Below are 23,811 nucleotides of genomic sequence, written 5' to 3' on the forward strand. Positions count from 1 at the left end.
TCAAGCTCTTTCTTGGCCGCAGTTTGTCAGTGGCCATTCATGTGGACAGACAGCTTGTTGGTTGTCATGCCCACATAGAATGCAGCACAGTGATTTCAGCTTAGCTTGTAGATCACATAACTAGTTTCACAGGTAGCTCTCCCTTTCATGGGATAGGTGATGCTTTAGACAGGACTGGAGTAGGTGGTGAAGGGAGAATGAGTGGGACACTTCTTACATCTAGGTTTATAACGCGGATATGAGACATCAGGCAAGGGGGTTGGGAACAGGGGTTGTGTAGAGACAGATGAAGATATTGTGTAGGTTCAAAGGGCAGTGGAATACCACTGTGGGAGAGGTGGAAAGGATAATGAATAGGACATTTCTCATTTCAAAGCATGATGAGAGGTAGTTGAAACCCTGGTGAACAATGTGATTAAGTTGCTCCAGTCCTGGGTGGTATTGAGTCACAAGGGAAATGCTCCTCTGTGGCAGATGGAAGACTCTGGGAGGCGGAGGTGGGGGTGGCTTGAGAGATAAGGCACACGAGAACTGTTTCTGTTCAATGTTGTGAGGGTAATTACAGTCTGTGAAGGCCTCAGTGAGACACTTGGTATGCTTCAGAGAGGGTCAGCTTGTCACTATAGATGTGATGGCCATGGGCGGCTAGGCTGTATGGAAGGGACTTCTTGGTATGGAATGTGTGGCAGCTGTCGAAATGGAGGTATTGCTGGTACTTGGTGGGCTCGATTTGGGCAGAGGTACTAACGTTGCCATCTTTGAGGTGAAGGTCAACATCGTGGAAGGTGGTTTGTTGGGTTGAGGAGGACCAGGTGAAGCAAATGGGGGAGAAGTTGTTGAAGTTCTGGAGGAATGTGAATAGGATGTCCTTACCCTCGATCCAGATCACAAAGATGTCATCAATTATTCTGAACCAGGTGAGGGGTTTGGGATTCTGGATGGTTAGAAAGGATTCCTCTTGATGGCCCATGAATAGTTTGGCATAGGATGGTGCCATGTGGGTGCCCATTGCTGCACCCTGGATTTGTTTGTAGGAGATGCCTTCAAAGGAGGAACAGTAATAGGCAAGGGCATGGTTGGTCATGGTGACCAGGAAGGAGGTTGTAGGTTTGGAATCTGTCAAGCATTAGGCAGCCGTCTAACCTACAAATGCACCCACAGTCTTTTTATTTCTCTTCTTTTCCACTGATCCCCCCCCCCCCCCCCAAATCCGTCTAACCTCCTTATTGCTCCAAGCTACCCTACCCTCTCCCCACCTTATCCACATATGATTCCACAAGCACCACTTTACTGTCCCCCAACCCTACCCTGCTATCCCTCCCCCTCTCTTTCCCAGCCTCTTCATTACCCCGACCATCCAGATTGCTACGCCCTTCATGCGCTGCTACATATAAACAGTAATTCCTCTGAAAGCAGATGTAAAATGTGTGGCTTATGTGATTTGTTGAGCTGGAAAACCTCATCTCGATGGAGCAGGTGGTCTGTTAATTATATTTCCACAGCTTCCTTGATAACCGAATCCCAATAGGATGAAACTACAGTGAGTTTCTTGACTTTCCCTTAATTCATGGAATGGTCAGTGGCTATATAATATTCATTCACTGCAAATTTGTTGGGCTGTAGAATGCGGGTGTCTCACTGGTGTTCAGTGCTTCATTCTTGTGCAGTCTGTACTGTTTGTCTCATGTACCTTTCACAACATTGACAAGGAATTTCATGTGCACTCGCCTCTCGTAAAAGCAAATATCTTTCACAGATTGCAGAAGAGCTGCCATCTTTGCTGGAGTAAGATCCCATTGACTTTATGCTTCCTCATTATTCTGGACATTTCTGATAAACATTTCTCACACATGGTAATAAGGTCGTAGACTTTACATCTTTCATCTTGCTCTTCCTTTGGTTGTTTTGACCTTTTTGCTTTCACAATTCTCTACTTTGATATTTTGTGTATCCATTTGGGCTGAATACCTTTTTCAAGTCTACCAGTTCACCCTCTAGGGTGTCATCATTGGATACTACACGAGACCCGCAAGTATAAACTGGTATGGATGTCCTTACAGTACACACAATGCCTTAAAATCCCTCCATCCTTACGTCAAACTATCATATAAAAAAGCAGTACACGGCCATTCATTCCCTGTTTCACAGTAAATTTAATTTTTAATGAATGGTGTTAAGATGCTTAAGAAATTATATCAGTTTGCCCTCATCATGGCGCCACACTGAGTATGCCACTGACAATCTCTGGTAGTGTTAACTCTACACTACCAAGAGATATTTATTTTGATGAGTTCTGTTGTATCCTGAAAATCCACATGCTCAGTAGAGTAGTAAAATTAGCATTCTGTTATTAATTTACATTACTTTATACAATACAGTCTCTCCTGTTTATTATCACAGGCACAATGGCTTTTCTCTAGTCAAGAAACAAATGTAAAAAAGAAGAACTTACTATGTAACAGAGTAAACGCGAAGCCCAAATACGTTCAGTGTGTAGCTGAATTAATTAGCTTAGGTTTGACGTATATTCTCGATTGGACTAGATTATATAGCTAAAACTATGATGATTATGTCCAGTGTCATTCCTTGTGTCACAATAAAATGAGTCACATCAGTTGTGACATATGTCTGTGTGTTGGATGAGATATATTTTTCTTTTATAATCTAGTAAATTTGAATGCATCTTAAAGTTGGGTCCTTACTTGGCTGGAGCTTCCCTGTGAATCTGGAAGATGGTCACCAAGGAGCTAAACACATAATCTTCCTGAGGTTGGATGGTGTGAAATATCTTCACTGGGTGTTGTCTGCCTTCAAGATACAATATTGGTACATTCCCAAAGTAGTTGCTAAAGTGGTCTACATCCATAGTAGCGGACATTACTAGTATCTGTAAAAGGTTATAATGTATGTTGTCTCTTCCAAAAATGAAAACAAGCAGAGAAATAAAGTCACTAAATAGTAAGTATGAAATTCATATGCTATTGGTTTAAAAGAAAAAGTGAAATACTCATTAAAATGTAAAACATTAGCTGACTTTTTTGGTGGTTACTCTTAGTTATGTTCAACAGCTAATTTTCCTTTGGTTTTCTTGCAGGTTCTCCAAGAAAGAGAAAAAAATACCTAACTTCCAGTACATTTCAACTACATGTGGAGTTCAAAAACAAAATACATAACTGTTTTCATTTCTTACAAAACTTCTAAATATGAAAAAAAGCTATTTACTTTGAGTGGTTTGAGACCCCTTTCTTTGCGTGTTTTCTGTGCCTGCTTGACAATACCAAAAAGTACATCAGTGTGAACTGTTCTTTCATGAGCCTCATCCAACACAATAACACTATACTTCATGAGTAAATTATCTGTAACAAATAAATCAGAAAAGGAATATGACTACATAATAATTACAAACACACAGGAGAAAGAAAAGTAATAGATTCTTTCAAAACAAACATATTTCCCATTGTTTATGAGATCAAATATGACATTAAAACACAAAATTTTAAATGCAAGTTATTGGTTCAGAATAAAAAAAATAGCACAAATTTTAATACCAGAATAAATACAATAATGAAATATACAGAGCAGAAAGCACTTGTGAGAAACCATTTGGCAAGCACACAACATGAAGGCACTGAGGTGATCTAGCAAGCTAGATGTTTGACAAAATTTCCCTGACAAAGATCTGCTTGAAGTTAATAATTTTAAAATGTCAAAGAAAAAATCCTTATTTAACTCACGAGACAGGGCTTCATATAATAAGTAGGAAATAACATAGAAATGAGGAGTACTTTTTAATAAAAATTGATACTAAAAGTCCAATTAATAATTCGGATATAATAAAACTACGACTGTAACATATCCAGTGAGATTCTTTTAGGATAGTTTCCAAGCTGCCATGAATATTTAACAAGAAAGTAGAGGTATAAAAATAAAATGTAATCTCTCCAATACCAATGTTCTTGCCATGTCCTCAAATAATTATGATGATTGTAGGTAAGTTATGATTTTATGTCGACGCTATTAATTGTTCTGTATGCCAACTGAGCATATCCCTCAACAATTCAGTTGTGAATAGGCAGTTTGGCACAGTACAGTAATGAGCAGAGTGCATTACATTTTGCAAATGAGAATGCAGTAGAGGAAAAACAACTGTTCAAGATGTTTTGTTCAAGGAGGCCATCCAAAATCTTCAAACAATTTGAAGACATATTCTACCTTACAAGGATATTCAGCTATCAATGTCAATGAACACTGTCATGGACATATGTCTGGAGGAATCACCCCAGAAACAATAGCAATATTTCACATGTGAGAAGGAGCAAAGAGGAGGAGGAATACAAGCCTATGAAGCACAGACTTTAGTCAAGAGAAATTTGTGTGGTACACCAGCAATTCACAGCCAGTAAATTGGAGATATATGTGTGATGAACTTCACAGTGGACATATTTGATGTATATCCTATGTCCACTCTAAAGCAAGTAAATATTGCTGGTCAACAATACAACTGAACCTCGCAAGGAATCTCTTTATGATTGGGATGTTAGTGTTTGGTGTGATTTAGCTTGATATATACTATGTACCTAACGGTTCTTCAACAGAACAGTGACCAGTAATTATTGAATGATTTTGTCCGTCAGATGGATTAATATAAATTGCAAGCAAAATAAGAAAACTCAAATGTGGAAATGGTTTTCTCATTTGTTGATCGATGACAAACCGCATTCCAGGCATGGTATCTCCAGTTTGTCAGAATGATTGATTAATGGTGTTCTCTTGGATGTTCAGTTCTTGTTTACATTTTCTGCGCTAAATTTCATGTTTGTCAAGTGCTGTGAGTTTTGCTGTTATGTGTATTTGTTGCCTGGATTCCAATCAGACTGGTTGTCAGTCGTCAAAATATTGTGTATCAAGTGGACAACAATGTGGCTGAATACTCAGCAGACCACCAGTAATCATGCAAACATTTGTCAACTGCTCAAACAGAAAAAAATGATAAGAATATTTATGCATGTGTGCTTACTGACAACAGGTGGTTAAACACATGGCAGAGTTAACTAGGTTGTTTTGAAACTCAGGTCAGCGAATTTTAACAGCAGATTTGGAAATGACAAGGGCTGCTAACAAATTTGTGCTCTAGCTCATGACTGAACAGCAAAATAGCATTGAGGAAATATACGTGTGACCAAAAGTATCTGGACACCCCCAAAAACATATGTTTTTCATATTAGGTGCATTGTGCTGCCACCTACTGCCAGGTACTCCATATCAGCGACCTCAGTAGTCATTAGACATCGTGAGAGAGCAGTATGGAGTGCTCCGCAGAACTCATGGACTTCGAACGTGGTCAAGTGATTGGGTGTCACTTGTGTCATACATCTGCACGTGAGATTTACACACTCCTAAATATCCCTAGGTCCATTGCGTCTGATGTGATAGTGAAGTGGAAACATGAAAGGACACGTAGAGCATAAAAGGGTACAGGCTGGCCTCGTCTGTTGACTGACAGAGACTGCTGACAATTGAAGAGGGTGTAATGTGTAATAGGCAGACATCTATCCAGACCATCACACAGGAATTCCAAACTGCATCAGGATGCACTGCAAGTACTGTAACAGTTCGGCGGGAGGCAAGAAAGCTTGGATTTCATGGTCAAGTGGCTGCTCATAAGCCACACATCATGCTGGTAAATGCCAAGCGACACCTCGCTTGGTGTAAGGAGCGGAAACATTGAGTGATTGAACAGTGGAAAAACATTGTGTGGAGTGATGAATCATGGTACACAATGTGGCGATCCAATGGCAGGGGGTATGGCGAATGCACGATGAACGTCATCTGCCAATAGTAAAATTCGGAGGTGGTGGTGTTAGGGTGTGGTCTTGTTTTTCATGGAAGTGGCTTACACCCCTTCTTGTTTAGCGTGTCACTATCACAGCACAGGCCTACACTAATGTATTAAGCACCTTCTTGCTTCCCGATGTTGAAGAGCAATTTGGGGATGGCGACTGCATCTTTCAACATGATCGAGCACCTGTTCACAATGCACGGCTAGTGGCAGAGTGGTTACACGACAATAACATTCCTGTAATGGACTGGCCTGCACAGATTTCTGACCTGAATCCTATAGTACACATTTGAGATGTTTTGAAACACTGACTTCATGCCATGCCTCACCGACCGACATCGATACTTCTCCTCAGTGCAGCACTCTGTGAAGAATGGGCTGCCATTCCCATCAGCACCTGATTGAATGTGTGCCTGCAAGTGTGGAAGCTGTCATCAAGGCTAAGGGTGGGGCAACACCATATTGAATTCCAGCATGTCTAGGTATCTGGATGATTTTGATCACATAGTGTACCTATATACCTGAGTATAAGATGACGCTGATTATCAGACGACCTCCTTTTTTTAAGAGAAAAGTTTACTTTAACGTATTCTGACTAATCAAATTAATAACTGTTTTATTGACATAAAGTACCTGCTCAAAAAGTTAACATTATACCTTGTATTGAGCTGCATAAGATTCCACAAATGCGGTCTGTGTGCACAGCTGTATGGTGCACCACAGAAGATGCCAGTACCGGCAGAGGATCCCTACTCTCAGATACGTATGCAGCCTCTCCGTAGTGCACTCTACCACACGCCTGATGACTTGTAGGGTTGGGTCTGGCCAGTTTTGCATGCAGTCTGATGTTTACTTCTGCTGATGTGACTGGAACTAATAGGGCAGCCACCCCATGGCAAGTGTTTTTCTGTATCAAATATTTGAAGTAGTAAAGTGTTGTGTTCATTATTATCTGTTACAGAATACTCTGGCAGTGAGTAATGTCATTTTTCACATGTTACATTGTGCAGTAGCTTTTTGCATTCAGTTGTGACCTTTTTCTTGTTATAATATAGGAGATAGAAGCTCTGCTTCAAACATTGGTGCAATAACAGACAGAACTTCTTATGGTCTTGTGACAGACTGTGTCGACGTTGCTCTTACCCCTCTTACATCTCTGACTATGTTTCCTCCTCCATTCCTGCCATTTGTCCTGGATTTCTCCCTCCTTGTATCAGGTGTTGCAGCAGTTGGCTCCGTTACAGGAACCTTCTTCGTTGTCTTTTGACAATTTATGCTCGTTGTTGATTTCCTATTATTATCACCACATACACATTGTAGCTGCTAGGGTTGAATTCCACCAACGCAAGAAACAACCCCATCAGTCTAATCGAGCCTGGGCCATGACTCTCCATGGCCTTAGTCGCAAGGGCCATTTTGTCACATCCAAGTTTAAAGAGTATATGCAAACAACATGGTTCGTGATGTTATAATCCGCTCTGCCCTGGATAACGAAATCTGGCAATGGGCCCTCCAATTAGAAAACCCTACCCTCTATGAGGTGTTGTCCATTGTCCAGTCATACGAGGCCTCATGTGCTCCTGAGCAGCAGCTGGAAGCATAGTGCAATGCCGTGACAGTGCAGGATTGATCTGGCTGCGTCTGCTGTGTCTGCAGAGGATGAAGAAGTTGTGTGCAACCTGGCCAATCCGGCGGCTTCCATGCTGCATGTAAACAGTGTTCCAACTGCTGCTCCCTGTTGCCATTGTGTGCGTCTTGTCACTCCCAATATGATAGATCAGAGTTTCCCCAGCGTTGGGCCATCTGTCAAAAGCTTCAAATATAAAGTCAAGGCGGAGCTGGATCAGCTCACATCTGTCAGAGTTGTGGTTCCCATTTCCTCTAGTGAATGGGCCACACCAGTTGTTATCATGATGAAAGCCTCCAGTAAATTGTGTCTTTGCGGTGATTTTAAGGTCACCATGAATTCACAGTCTGTGGTCAACACATACTCAAAGCCACATCTAGAAGAGCTGTTCACTGTTTAGCAGGGAGTCAATTCTTCTCCAAACTTGATCTTTCCAAAGCAAATCAAACCTTGGATGAGTCCAAGCATACCTGGTTCTTAAAATGCCTTTTGGCCTTTATCAATTACAGCAGTTAATGTTTGGTGTGGCAAGTGTCCTGCAATTTTTAATGCTATCTGGAACAGGTCATGTCCGCTATTCCGCAATGTTTCAACTGCCTGAATGACATTGTCATTACCGGACATACTATGAGTGATCACCTGCACAATCTCTAAGCCCTTTTTGAAAACCTTTGGGCCATAAGCCTGTGTTGCACTCCAGATGTCTAAATTTTTCCCTCTTGAGCGTTTGGCCCACACCATGTCACAGCAGGGTGTCCAACTCCTGGTGAGTCTGGTCATGGCCATCACAGACCTGACATGTCCCACACTATTGCATGAATTGCAGGTTTTCTTGGATAAAATTGCCTACTACCACTAGTTAATTCCCAGGGCATCCACCATTGTGTACCCTCTGTACCTTCTTCACGAAGGTGCTTTGTTTTCATGGTCTCCGGCATGCGACCAGGTCTTTTCCATCTGAATGCCTGCCTTAGGTCAACACTGTGTATAGCAACTTTTGATCCTAACAAAATACGGTATGAGGGCTGTCCTTGCCCATCAGAATGCAGATGGCTTGGAGCAGTCACTAGTGTTTAAGTCCAAAACTCTCAATCCAGCACAGGAACAATATTCTCAGATTGAGAAGGAAGCCCTGGCCATTGCACATGCACTCACCAAATTTCACATATTATTGTGTGGCTCCAAATTCCAACTCATTACAGACCACAAGCCGTTAGTTTTGTTATTCAGTCCATACACCCAGGTCCCCGATAAGGCGGTCCACTGGTCGCAGCAGTGGGCATTGTTCCTGTCCAAATATCACCATGACATCCATTTTTGCCTCACTGGGCACCATGCCAATGTGGACACTTATCCTGGCTGCCCGTCAGTCTGGACTCTGATGACTTTGATATAGAGAAGCTAGTGTATTTCCATTTAGATGTTGCCTCCTGCTAGGTGGTAGACATGTTTCTGATCACTAGTACCATGGTTGCCAGGGCCACAACATCTAATCCTGTCCTCAAGCAGGTCATTCACCTCTTCCAGCAGGCATCTTCCAGGCAGTGCTTCCAATCTGCTTCATAATTATTTTGTCTTATCCTATTATCTCTTGATTTTAGACAGTATTCTCCTCCTCTAAACGGACAATGCAGCTCCTAGGGTGGCCATTCCCAGGAGTTTGCAACTGGAGGTCTTACAGCTGTTGCATGGGAACACTGGGGTGTTTCCCACACCAAAGCCTTGGCCTGGCAGACATGTGTACTGGCCCAGAATTGAGCAGGAGCTGGAGCATTTGGTGGCTGTGTGTCCCCAGTGTGCTAGTCAGCAGGCAGTTCCCAAGGCTTCGTTTTTCCCATGACCTCCAGTGACCTAGCCCTGGGAACACATGCATGTGGATTTTGTGGGATCATTTCTAAATATGTTTTGGCTGACAGTCACTGACACTTTAGCCATGACCGAGGTTGTTAACTGCACTCTTCCAAAAATTTTTTTTCTGTGGGAGGCCTCCTGGTTACTCCCATTTCAGACAAAGGGCCTCAGTTCCCATCTCACGAATTTTATGATTTCTATGTGAGATTGGGCATTCGCCCATGTTCGCTCCTCTCACTTCCACCGTCAGTGCACAGTTCGCATCTTTAAGGTCAACATGAAAAAGCATTTGCAGGACTTTTCCACTGAGGAGGCATTACTGTTCCTTTTTCTGATGGCCCACCAGACAAGTCCTATTGGTTCCAATAATTCTGCCAAGCTTCTCCGTTGGTGCCAGCTGTGGACATGGCTCCATTCCTCTACCTGGGTTCTCACTTGCCGTCATGTTCCACTGTACTGTGGCTTTCTGCCAGGGACGGCAGTCTGGGGTGTGATTTTGGTTAGTGCCCCACTGGTTACCAGCAACCATTGTGCATCGGAATGGTCACCCTGTCTACACTCTCAGGACAAGAGACTGGAAGGCCCAGTACCATCATCAAAATCAGTTCAAAGTCTGGGTGGCCACCCACTCCTCCTAACACCACCTTCGCTGCAGTGCCCCGGTCATTCAATGTCTCCTATAGGCCAGAGTTCCTGCCTGTGTCCGAGCCACCTGATGAGCCTTCAACATCGCAGTCACCAGCAACTGCTCCAGTGCCCCTTCATGTGGTGGACTCACCCCTCCCCAGTTTCATGTCTCTTTCCTGGTCTCAACCCGCAGCGGAATTGCCTCCACCTTCCTCACCACCACTGGACATCGTGATGGATCCTTGCTTGGACTGCCCATCGCCAGTCCTGTCATCTCACTTTCCCACAGAAGGGCTTTGGGGTGCTCTCCACGCTGGCCACTTTCATTCATATTCCGAGGTCTCCGCTGACCGGGAGTTGCTCTCCCCCTCACACCTCCGAGACCTTCATGGACACGGGCACCATTTCCACGTCACTTGCATCCATTCCTGGCCCAAGGAATCAACAATGCTCTACCCCCAAAGGGGGGAGGCTTTAGTGCCCATGTAAAATTCTAAAGCCACAATACAGGCAAGCAGCTGTACGGTGTACCACAGAAGTCGCAAGACGCCATCACCAGTAGAGCGACCCCCCTCCTCACTCTCGGATGCATGTGCGGCCTCTCTGTATTGTTTTCTACCGGCTGGCTGACGGCTTATAGAGTAGGCCCATCCAGCCTCGGGTGCAACCCGATGTTTACTTCAGCCGATGTGACTAGGACTAATAGGGCAGCCACTCTGCGGCAAATCTTTTTTTATATCAAATACTTGAAGAAATAAAGTGTTATGCTCATTGTTATCAGTGTGTTCTTGTGGTGAGAATATTCTATATTTATGCCATTTATTGGTTGTCGACATTTTGATAACACAAGGAAAAATTAAATAAATGAAAAGAAATGGTCTACATTAATTTGCAGACCATTTCCTTTTCTAGATTTTTCACTTACGAACCCTGTCGTCTGTGGTATCACTATTTTTAATAATCTTCATCCTAATAGCACAGCTGTGAAATTTATATCTTCCTGCGATAACGGTGGTTGTGGTTACCATGGGACCTGAGAATGCATCTGCTTTTATCCGAATACATATCAGCTTTTGCTTCAACACTGATGTGAGAATGCTTCAATATCTCTTGCTTCCAAACACATCGTCTGCCCACCACTCTCTCACCGGCTGCATAGAAGCATCAGCTGACACACCCCCTTTTTGTTTCCAACATATGTCATGTTGAATGTCAACAACATTGCTGCATGAAACACATCAGTACACCGCTGGCCCCTCGTAGACTTTCACCATCTCTTGTAGAAATGAATACAATTGTTGGGTATTTTTCCAACTTTGAAGTCGTTTCACAATTCTGATAATAAATTGGTAATGCACCTACAAAGCCAAAGTAGATGGTATAGATTATCATGGTTACCAACATCACATAATTTGCTGCCCACTCACTGCTCCTGTCCTCACAGTCATCTATTCTCATTCAAGTTGGTATCACTGTCCCCCTCCAACCCTTGTGTAGTGCTGTGCTTGACCAACAGTGAAACACAGACTGCAATATTTTCTGGGGTGCAGGTCATATGTACAACAGCAACTAATTCATAAACAAAAGACTGCAGTCACAATTCAGCCATTTCTTGAACTTTTGTTCATCCCAAAATCTACTAACATCTATCTCCATGACAGGTCTTGCCACTGTAATTTATTCTCATGACAACAATTACAGACAGTTTAATATGACTTATTTTGTTCATTAGATATTTCATTTAGGATTAATTTTCCTTCTTGTTTCACATTCTAAAACTGATTAGGAGATGGTACTGTTAACGTTTTCATCTTGTATTCCATACAATTTCTCATTTGCAACCCATTAAATAGATCATTACTGTCTCTAATAATCAAATAAAATACTGGTCTGGTTGAGAATCAAGTAATGTTTTTTGAAAGACAACATTTCCAATTTTGAATGTTACTTTTACTTAAAAAGCAACATATAATGTTTGTACACAGTACCCATCCATGTATAAGAAATTTTATTGTGAACCTGTTCAAATACAACAAGAGTTTGCAAGATGATAGAAATTAGTGCTATTTCCTCCTTGTTTAAAAAAAGAAGTCAAATTTAATGGCTATTTCATAGTTTCTCGCATATCTCTTGCACTAGCACAGCATGAGTCAAATGTTGATACTGTATTGGGCGCTTTTGTGCATTGGGAAATCTTGAAACTGTTCAAACATGAGTATTGTTTACCAAGCCCTGCCCTTCAAAATAAATCTGCACATAACCTCAATATACAAAGCTCCATCTGTAAGACAACCCCTACATACTCTATTAAACAACATAAAAATGTTAACCTCAGCAGTGATAGTTTAATCTGCAAATACAAGACGACCACAAACTTTTCAAATATTGCATTTGGGAAAAAGCCTTGTCTTACAATCAAGTAAATACAATATGTTGTGCTTTGAAAGAACAGTTCAACGTTTCCCCAAACAGATCATTACTGGTGATAAGTCATAGAGCTATGGCCCTGACCACAAAATCCATCCAGGTCAGACCGTTAAACAAGTTTTATATTTGGAGGCAATACTGAAACTACGACTTAGCTTAGAAAATAGATTAAGGAAAAGCAAACATACATTTCTAGCATTTGTAGACTTAGAGAAAGCTTTTGACAATGTTGACTGGAATACTCTCTTTCAAATTCTAAAGGTGGCAGGGGTAAAATACAGGAAGTGAAAGGCAATTTACAATTTGTACAGAAAACAGACGGCAGTTATAAGAATCGAGGGACATGAAAGGGAAGCAGCGGTTGGGAAGGGAGTGAGACAGGGTTGTAGCCTTCCCCGATGTTATTCAATCTGTATATTGAGCAAGCAGAGAAGGAAACAAAAGAAAAATTCAGAGTAGGTATTAAAGTCCATGGAGAAGAAATAAAAACGTTGAGGTTCGCCGATGACATTGTAATTCTGTCAGAGACAGCAAAGGACTTGGAAGAGGTGTTGAACGGATTGGACAGTGTCTTGAAAGGAGGATATAAGATGAGCATCAACAAAAGCAAAACGAGGATAATGGAATGTAGTCGAATTAAGTCGGGTGATGCTGAGGGAATTAGATTAGGAAATGAGACACTTAAAGTAGTAAAGGAGTTTTGCTATTTGGGGAGCAAAATAACTGATGATGGTCGAAGTAGAGAGGATATAAAATGTTGACTGGCAATGGCAAGGAAACCGTTTCTGAAGAAGAGAAATTTGTTAACATCGAGTATAGATTTAAGTGTCAGGAAGTCGTTTCTGAAAGTATTTGTATGGAGTGTAGCCATGTATGGAAGTGAAACATGGATGATAAATAGTTTGGACAAGAAGAGAATAGAAGCTATCAAAATGTGGTGCTACAGAAGAATGCTGAAGATTAGATGGGTAGATCACATAACTAATGAGGAGGTATTGAACAGAGTTGGGGAGAAGAGGAGTTCGTGGCACAACTTGACAAGAAGAAGGGACCGGTTGGTAGGACATGTTCTGAGGCATCAAGGGATCACAAATTTAGCATTGGAGGACAGCATGGAGGGTAAAAATCATAGAGGGAGACCAAGAGACGAATACACTAAGCAGATTCAGAAGGATGTATGTTGCAGTAAGTACTGGGAGATGAAGAAGCTTGCACAGAATAGAGTAGCATGGAGAGCTGCATCAAACCAGTCTCAGGACTGAAGACAACAACAACAACAACATATTTGGAGGTTATGATATGACCGAGTAACAGCTTGTATAAAAAAGTTCTCTCTCTCTCTCTCTCTCTCTTTTTTAAGAAAAACCTCAATCTGCGGCAGGTGTGAGACTAGTTTTTGCACCACGATGATGCTCCTGGCCACCATCTAACTGCAGCCACAAGCAGAGTTGACCACCCAACAGCAGAACACGGAATTGACCATCCAATAGAGGAACACATTTCTGAACACAACATGCTCAATTCCAATGGTTGCTTCAAAATCCATGCAAGCATCTCTTTGATTATGTAATCCCCTTGGCTTCAATGTCTACTAGCCCCCCCCCCCCCCCAATTTTCATTAATTTCCCACTCACATGCAGTCTCCATCTTCATCTACTCAAACTTCCACTTCCAATACACAACTCCATTTCATAGTCTGCTGCACACAGCTCCTCCTGCATGTACCCAGATGAACTCATTGGTGCCACAGAAGCTTGTTTAAGTGAGAAGGGCAAAGGAGAAAGTAGGGGAGGTAAAACAAGAGAAAGATTTTACTAAAAGATATTGGTGATACTCAAGTACAACCACATCTTTTAGCTGTGAATTAATGGTGCTAGGTGGTGGATGATGATGTGGCTAGTGAAACAAGCACTCAACTATCTGCCATTATTTGCAAAATGTGGTCTGCATCAGGATACTGTCTGCTGTAAACACAAATTGTTTGAATTGCACTATTCAATCTTTACAGAAAGTTTCATTATGTTCACCTCAATGTAAAATACTAAACTACTTTGAAAGCCATTTTATCAATAAACATTTAATTTTCTATGAGTGATCTTCAATTATTTCTGTACATTTTCTTCATAATGGTACTGGAACAGATGGATGCACACGGCTACTTTTCCAATAGGCTGCTTACATGGGCACAAATCACATAACAGGGTTGATCATTTGGGGATATCACATCGTCTGACAAACATTTAGTGAATAATGTGTGAACAAATGACAATCAACTAATGGAATGTGAGAAAAGATCATGGATACTGTACATATTGACAAGCTTAACCCACTAACTTCATAATTTTTATTTCAAATTATGTCCCAAAAATAATATTTCTTCTATTAATGAAAAACATCCTATAATGAATGACATTACATATAGTCACATAAATATGGCTTTTAAAGCTCAAAATAATGAGTTACAGAATTTTGGAAATCAACAACAATAAAATCTCAAGTATATTTGTGCAATGGACTTTGACCAGAATATCCTGGGACCTAAGTCATTTTTTAGATTTTGTTTAGCTATGAAGCCTACACATATATTTCACAATGGTTTCCTGTGAACATAAACCTCGGAGGAGTTGGCTGGAGCACAGTGGATGTATTTATCTCGTACCACTGGCAAGCCGTTGCCATTCAATTGACAAACTGTTGTCCCTTTCAGTCTCTAATGAGGTAACATCACACTCTTCTTCACTTTCTGAGCTGCTGCTAAATTCAATGTCATTATAGCAATCCATTTTTGAAAGAACTGCCTAAACAACAATATAGGAGCGAGTTTGAAAGTGCATATTTTGTTGTCATGTATCCAAAGCTATACACAGTAAAGATGATATCCAGTTGCAACCACCTTAACCAAAACATGACAGCTCTCTAGCAGCCGAACACATAACTATCAGTGCTGAAATGGATGTAGGCAGGGTTTTGCTTTTTCAAAGGTCTCTTCTTCTGCCCCAATATACTCGGGATTTTCTGTCAAAATAACAAAAACAAGATAACTCTGGGTTTTATGTTAAGGGGTTAAACAACAACGTTGATCAACAGATTTGAATCTAGCTGCGTTATAACAGAGAGGGTAGTTGGAAAGGCATCTTTTTAAACACGCTTGAATGGATAGTTCTAAAAGCACATATAGTTGGATTCACTCAAACCTTCCATGCAGTGTGGTAGAGGTTAATTAAGATTGAATATATACCTCTCATCATGTTTATTCATCATCATCATCATCATCATCATCATCATCATCATTTAAGACTGATTATGCCTTTCAGCGTTCAGTCTGGAGCAAAGCCCCCCTTATACAGTTCCTCCATGATCCCCTATTCAGTGCTAACATTGGTGCCTCTTCTGATGTTAAACCTATTACTTCAAAATCATTCTTAACCAAATCCAGGTACCTTCTCCTCGGTCTGCCCCAACTCCTCCTACCCTCTACTGCTGAATCCATGAGTCTCTTGGGTAACCTTGCTTCTCCCATGCGTGTAACATGACCCCACCATCTAAGCCTGTTCGCCCTGACTGCTACATCTATAGAGTTCATTCCCAGTTTTTCTTTGATTTCCTCATTGTGGACACCCTCCTGCCATTGTTCCCATCTGCTAGTACCTGCAATCATCCTAGCTACTTTCATATCCGTAACCTCAACCTTGTTGATAAGGTAACCTGAATCCACCCAGCTTTCGCTCCCGTACAACAAAGTTGGTCGAAAGATTGAACAGTGCACAATAACTTTGTCTTGGTACTGACTTCCTTCTTGCAGAAGAGAGTAGATCGTAGCTGAGCGCTCACTGCATTAGCTTTGCTACACCTCGCTTCCAGTTCTTTCACTATGTTGCCATCCTGTGAGAATATGCATCCTAAGTACTTGAAACCGTCCACCTGTTCTAACTTTGTTCCTCCTATTTGGCACTCAATCCGTTTATATTTCTTTCCCACTGGCATTACTTTCGTTTTGGAGATGCTAAACTTCATACCATAGTCCTTACATTTCTGATCTAGCTCTGAAATATTACTTTGCAAACTTTCAATCGAATCTGCCATCACAACTAAGTCATCCGCATATGCAAGACTGCTTATTTTGTGTTCACATATCTTAATCTCACCCAGCCAGTCTATTGTTTTCAACATATGATCCATAAATAATATGAACAACAGTGGAGACAGGTTGCAGCCTTGTCTTACCCCTGAAACTACTCTGAACCATGAACTCAATTTACCGTCAACTCTAACTGCTGCCTGACTATCCATGTAAAGACCTTTAATTGCTTTCAAAAGTTTGCCTCCTATTCCATAATCTTGTAGAACAGACAATAACTTCCTCCTAGGAACCCGGTCATATGCCTTTTCTAGATCTATAAAGCATAGATACAATTCCCTGTTCCACTCATAACACTTCTCCATTATTTGCCGTAAGCTAAAGATCTGATCCTGACAACCTCTAAGAGGCCTAAACCCACACTGATTTTCATCCAATTGGTCCTCAACTAATACTCGCACTTTCCTTTCAACAATACCTGAGAAGATTTTACCCACAACGCTGATTAAAGAGATACCTCTGTAGTTGTTACAATCTTTTCTGTTTCCATGTTTAAAGATTGGTGTGATTACTGCTTTTGTCCAGTCTGATGGAACCTGTCCCGACTCCCAGGCCATTTCAGTTATCCTGTGTAGCCATTTAAGACCTGACATTCCACTGTATTTGATGAGTTCCGACTTAATTTCATCCACCCCAGTCGCTTTATTGCACTGCAATCTATTGACCATTTTTTCCACTTCCTCAAATGTGATCCTATTTCCATCGTCATTCCTATCCCATTCTACCTCGAAATCTGAAACATTACAGATCGCATTTTCACCTACATTGAGCAACTCTTCAAAATATTCCCTCCATCTGCCCAAGGCATCCACAGGATTCACCAGCAGTTTTCCTGACCTGTCCAAAATACTTGTCATTTCCTTCTTACCTCCCTTTCGAAGACTGCTAATTACACTCCAGAATGGTTTTCCAGCAGCTTGACCCATAGTCTCCAACCTGTTTCCAAAGTCTTCCCACAATTTCTTCTTGGATGCTGCAATTATCTGTTTGGCTTTGTTTCTTTCTTCAACATAACTTTCTCTGTCTACCTGGGTTCTGGTATGTAGCCATTTTTGATACGCCTTCTTTTTCCTTTTACAGGCTGCCTTGACTGTACCATTCCACCAAGCTGTTTGCTTCATCCTACTTTTACACACTACTGTTCCAAGACATTCTTTAGCCACTTCTAGTACTGTGTCCCTGTACCTTGTCCATTCCTTTTCCAATGACTGTAATTGACTACATTCAACTAACTGGTACCTTTCTGAGATCGCTGTTATGTACTTGTGCCTGATTTCCTTATCCTGAAGTTTCTCCACTCTTATCCTCCTACATATGGACCTGACCTCCTGCACTTTCGGCCTCACAATCCCAATTTCACTGCAGATTAAATAATGATCAGTGTCATCAAAGAATCCCCTGAATACATGTGTGTCCCTCACAGCCTTCCTGAATTCCTGATCTGTTATTATATAGTCAATGACAGATCTGGTTCCCCTGCCTTCCCAAGTATACCAGTGAATGTTCTTATGTTTAAAAAAGGAGTTTGTGATTACTAAGCCCATACTGGCACAGAAATCCAAGAGTTGTTTCCCGTTCCTGTTGGCCTCCATATCCTCTCCAAATTTACCCATAACCTTTTCATACCCTTCTGTTCGATTTCCAATCCTGGCGTTAAAATCACCCATGAGCAGAACACTGTCCTTGTCCTTTACTCTAACAACTACATCACTGAGTGCCTCATAAAAACTATCCATCTTATCTTGATCTGTCCCTTCATGTTTATTTGTGGGCTTAATTTGAACAAAGACGTCATGATGAGTCTGAGACTTGAGAATGATCACACAAACTAGAAAGGCTCTACTTAAAAAGTATAACTGATATTTTATATTAAACACCACAGTATCCCAAAATGATCAAGAACAGACCTACAAACATGAAATGTTCGCAGTGAACTTGACCCAAATATGGGACAACTTAAACATTACCATTACATGATCAATTAGGAGGTCAGCACAAGGGGCTGCTCTCCCCTTTTTTTACTCCACATTTATTTGAAACATAGGCCATCAGAAGTGAAAAAAATTTACCATTCAAAATGAAACTCATAAAAATGATGAGGACAAGACCTTGGCCTAACAATCAGATAGCCAATGAAAGGTGACTGCAAAAAATTTCTCTAGTTTTTAAGCCTGATTAACCAAACTACAATTCATGAGCTTTTGTCAACTGTCGCTGCCATCATCTACAGTAGTTTAAACTAGTTGTTGCCTGATACATACAAAGCTGCAGAGTAAAGTTTCTACCAAAGGATAATAGAGCTGGAGAATCCAGTGCCATCCTTACGATTGCCATTCTCGAATCTGCATAACTTTCTAGCACTGAACTTTGTTTTTACTTGGTGTCCAAAGCACACATGTATGGTACTGAAATAATGTGATAAATTATGTAAAGAAATTTCAGCTGTCTTTCTTACAACTGAATCTAGATAAGTTATCATAAGCCAAATATTCTGATTTTTTATTACAACTTTATTTCACGGTTACTCTGTAGGCAATGCTCTGTCATGTCCATCTTGTTGACATCATTTTTTTAATATACAGCACACAGCAACAGTTCAAGTGGTTGCTCCCATGTAAATGCTGAAATATTCACAATGAATTCTGTACATATCTGGACATATGTTATCCTTCATACGGCATAACATACTATGGGGACACAACAATAATCTCAATTCATTTCTCAGGAGAATGTGTTCTATCTGCCACATTATGCTGTTGGTCTGGCCTCTTCTGCTCAGTCACAAAGTGTCCTTCAAAACTTCCACTTGAAAGGGTCTGGGATATCATTTTTGCTGCAGGTGTTGTCCTTAAAAAAATTCAGCTGCTTGAGTACAGACAGCAAATAGTTATTGTCAGAAACTGTTCAAGTCCTATGTGTTTATGTTTTGAAGACAGCTCACTTCTGGACAAGATGATGAAAACTTTTTGTGTCCAGGTATCACTCAGTGTGAATTGGCTTCCTATACACTGAACAACAGAAAGAATAGTTTGTCCTCTATTGTACTAGCACATCTATGATAGGTACTGTGCCATCTCTCTCGCTCTCGATTGCAAATCTGATGTGGGGATGAACACCACTTATGTGATTCACCAATTGTAACAATGCCCTTTCACTGTGAGGCAATGCCAGGTGCGTACTGCTGGGTTACAACTTTGTCCATTGTGTTTCCCCAGTATGGGCTTTCGGCACCAAACAGAAACAAAGACCGAATCTTGAGAGTTAGGGGATGAAAATGCCAATTTTGAATATAGCACCAGCCTTGCATACTGAATGACATTACCCTCTTTCTCCTGTGAACTGATTCTGTCACATACTGCTTGACTCTTCTCACACGTGTAAAACTGACCCATCTCTGGAAGAGTCTCCATTTTATTGCTTCGTGCACACAAGGAGGATACTTTACCATTACTGGCAGTCAGTAGTTTGAATACCCCAAGATGATGACAATGACAGCTGTTTAAAGGTAGAGAATTTTAACTTACAGGAAGTGGTTCAAAAACCAAGAGAATTTAAAACAGTCATTCCAATCTTACATACTCCACAGACACAAATGTGAAATCATGTCTGAAAAGGAGGCAGATCAATAGTGATACAAATGGTGTCTATGGGTTATGGAATAAGAATGCACCTAAGAGGGCCAAGAATGTAGACAAGTCATTGGAGCATTCAATTAACAGACAGCAGCTATTGGTTTCAAAGCAAAAATAAGTTTGACAGAAACTTAATGTTGCAGCCATAGTAAAAAACTGAAAGAAATAAATGTTTAAATGTTCCAGTGACAATGATATCATCAGAGAGCAAGTAAAGCTCAAGATTGATCCAAGGTAAGATAAAACATCCATGGTCTATCTGTTGCAACCACAACAGCATTTACCTTTAACAATAAGGAACTCAGAGAAAATCTAAGTCTGGACGGATGGTGAGAATTTGAACCACATTCCTCTTGAATGCATGTCCAGTGTCTCAAGTACAGCATCACCTCACTCAGCAGCAGACAGGGAGCCCACAGACAGGGTTCTGTGTCAATTTACACACTAGTTCATTTTACCTTCTCTTTACATTATATTTTGAAACAAGTAAGGTTAACTAACATATAAAGAACCTTTGATGTTGAATAGTACTTACATATTAATGGCAGCTCTACTATTCATAAACATGGTCTTTGCCATTTCTGAATGAAACCTTTGAAATAATGCTAAAAAAATCTGTATCAAAAATGGTTTTCTTTACTGACAAAATCTACAACAAAGTAAATCCTTGCAACACAGGGCAGTAAAATATTTCCAATCACAGAAAAAAGCACTGAGTATGAAGAAACATAATGTACAAAATAAATGCACAAGTCCCAAAAATATTTGAAATATCCAAAATTTATCATGATTACCAACAAAAGTGTTATGAAGTAGTTTGTTAATTAGGTAACTAGTGTGATTAATTTACATGCCAATGAACAATTTATGAATCAAGTGAACTAGAAGTGACTCCTGCATACCTGAGATAGCTTCTCTGAGCAGCATACCATCAGTTAGGTACTTGAGTTTAGTGTTCTCTGAAGTAACATCTTCAAATCGTACTGTGTAACCAACAATTTCACCTTGCTTTGTGTTCATTTCCTGAGCAACTCTTAGAGAGATAGTAATTGCTGCTACTCGTCTTGGCTGAAATAATAAAATATGGAATTCATACATTTGTTTTCATATTGTGCTAGAACGTTTGCTTAACTTTCTCAAAATGGTTTAGCCTACAATTTTTGCAGCTACTAGAACTTACCTTTATGTGATGTGTTAAATAAATAGCTACTGTGCCTTGATGAGTCTGAACTAAGACGGCGCTCAACTTGAAGGTTCCTATGAACACTACAGTGCATTACCACGCATAGCAATGCAATAGACTTACTCAGACAGTTACAGAGATCATGCAGTTTAATGTGGAATCCAAATCATGGTGCAACTTGATATTTTTAACATATAAAAATCACTGCCAGAGGTAATAAGTGGTAGAGAAGTCCTATGAATGACCAAGCATTGAACCCTAAACCTTCAGATTTATCATCTGACCATTTAACTCTTAGTCACTGAGCCACACTTACAGTCATACAAATAGCTAAATAATGTATTAGGTACAACATGATGTTACACATAGATAGAAGTTTCAAACTATCCCTGTCAATAACACAGCGACCAGTTCCAACTTTATTTATATAGATGCAATTTATAACCTCATGATATTACTGATCAATGCTTGGGAAACTTTGTAGCCTTTTTTGCAATATATGTAGATTAAACTATTAGAAATATTAACAGCTTTTACAATTTTTAGGTAACACCAGGAAGCAGGATACAAAGTCTATTAAACATGAGGTCTTCTCAGACTTTCAGCTAAATCAAGTGGTTATACATTCACAAGCTTTCAGTTATGTGCTCCTCAGTCAGTGTCTGATGTCTTCCTTATGTAGCTGTTGTTCCAGCTGTAGTATTACTTGTGCTCATTCTTTGTCATAATGGTAAATGTTTCTGCCCTGCGTTTGCAGCCCCATTTTAATTTCAAAAAGGTCCAGTTCCATATGGTACTCAGCTATAACTACTGTATCTATCCACATCTACACCTACAAACATATACCACAACCCACTGTAGGGTGCATGGTGGAGGATACCTTGTACTACTACTACTACTACTACTACTACTAGCACCATCGCAACCATCACATAGTTGAGGCCCTCAACTATGTATCCACAGACTCAGAGTTGAAATATCAAAAGTTTTGGCTCGTTTCGTTGTCTAGAGGCTGGGATACGTAGTTGCCGCATTACAAGTCAAATACTGCTGAGTCTACAGTATACAATATGAATAGGCACATGAATCGAATGGCTGAAGGTTCCTAACACTCGGCAATTGTGAATTTATATGCAACATAGTAATTTATAAATGGAAGATTGCAATTAAATAAAATCAGCATGGAATTAACTTAATGACTTTAAATTATGAGTATGATAGCAGCAGTACCTTTTACAATGCCGTTTATTACTGCAAAACACTTACTGATGTCGATGGTCCAGCAATTAAATAAAATATAAGTTGAATAACAGGGAAACAATAGATTCCTACCTCACTTAATTAGTTACGAACAACAACAGCTTGCGAGATATTCACTTCCAAACGTATACTACATCTTCACTGCAGAAGCCACAAAAGTATCACAAGTGCACAAGTTGGCACTACACAATATTTCTGTTTCCCACGAATACACGCAAACCGCTCCACTCTCCAAGTCTTTCCTGCAACTGTCCAGAACTGTCCGTGTCCTGTGCAACTGTCCCTCATGCCATACCATTCAGAACTCCACATCCATTCACTTTGGTAATCGTCTCCCTTAGTAACGAGCACTGTGATTGGCAATAGTGCACCCGTCATGTCTCCTAGCCAAAACACACTCACAAACATAATGAAATACATTCGAAATACTGGATTTACATTTAAATAACTTGAAATTAAATAAATATTCCTATGGCTGGACCACAAACACACTCTAACACACATTATTAAATACATAAACAAATCTAATAAACATATATCAAAGGAATAGAACAGTAGTAAGCCAGTAGCCTAATGTCTCTGTGTTTCCTAAAACACAGTAAATAATTGACCAATTTCTTCTTGAATAGTATCTATCAGATATAAACAAGGAAATAGATGAATAAATATATTTATAAGCATGCTGCTACCGTTTTTTCGTGTAACTGTGGAGTACTTATGGCCTGACGTAATTGACAGTAATCGGCCACTTTGACCTTCAATAACTCATGTACTATTCCAGTTAGATGCCTGTAATTTATACCAACTTAGGTTTTACACTAACAGCTTTCTAAAGACACGTCAATCGACAAAATCGGATGAACCATTTAGATTTTGGAAATTTGTTGCTGGGTGTTACTTGTATAATTTATCGTCAGATACTAAACTTTAAACTAATAAAGGTATTGAAAATCTGATTACACCATCAGAATCATGGTGCAAATATTGGTGATGTACATGTTTCTTTTTGAGGTACCATGATTCATCTGGCTACTATTAATTTCTATACGAACTGTGAAATGTCTGCCATTGCGGTTTCACAAAGTCCACCATCTTTGCCACTCCTGGGATGTCTCCTTCATGGACACAGCGTCACCATGGAATTCCCAGCCATGCAGTCGCTGGACCATGCGCTGGGATTACCCCTCTTGTCCGGCACCATGGGGTCGACCTGCTGGGCGGCCTGCA

General features: G+C 40.4%; 1 protein-coding gene across 2 annotated transcripts in view; it reads right to left on the reverse strand.

Moving 5' to 3' along the window:
- LOC124592734 (ATP-dependent RNA helicase DHX33) overlaps positions 1 to 23,811 on the reverse strand; it is a 140,231-nt gene that overhangs the window by 62,502 nt on the left and 53,918 nt on the right. For both annotated transcript variants that reach the window (XM_047131865.1, XM_047131866.1), the window contains 3 exons: positions 21,044 to 21,209; positions 3,223 to 3,356; positions 2,703 to 2,887 (listed from right to left, as the gene is read on the reverse strand). In XM_047131865.1, the coding sequence (XP_046987821.1) occupies positions 2,703 to 2,887; positions 3,223 to 3,356; positions 21,044 to 21,209 (485 nt within the window). The remainder of the gene's footprint in view (positions 1 to 2,702; positions 2,888 to 3,222; positions 3,357 to 21,043; positions 21,210 to 23,811) is intronic.

Source organism: Schistocerca americana, chromosome 2 (assembly GCF_021461395.2).
Source record: "Schistocerca americana isolate TAMUIC-IGC-003095 chromosome 2, iqSchAmer2.1, whole genome shotgun sequence".
Taxonomy (NCBI): Eukaryota; Metazoa; Arthropoda; class Insecta; order Orthoptera; family Acrididae; genus Schistocerca; species Schistocerca americana.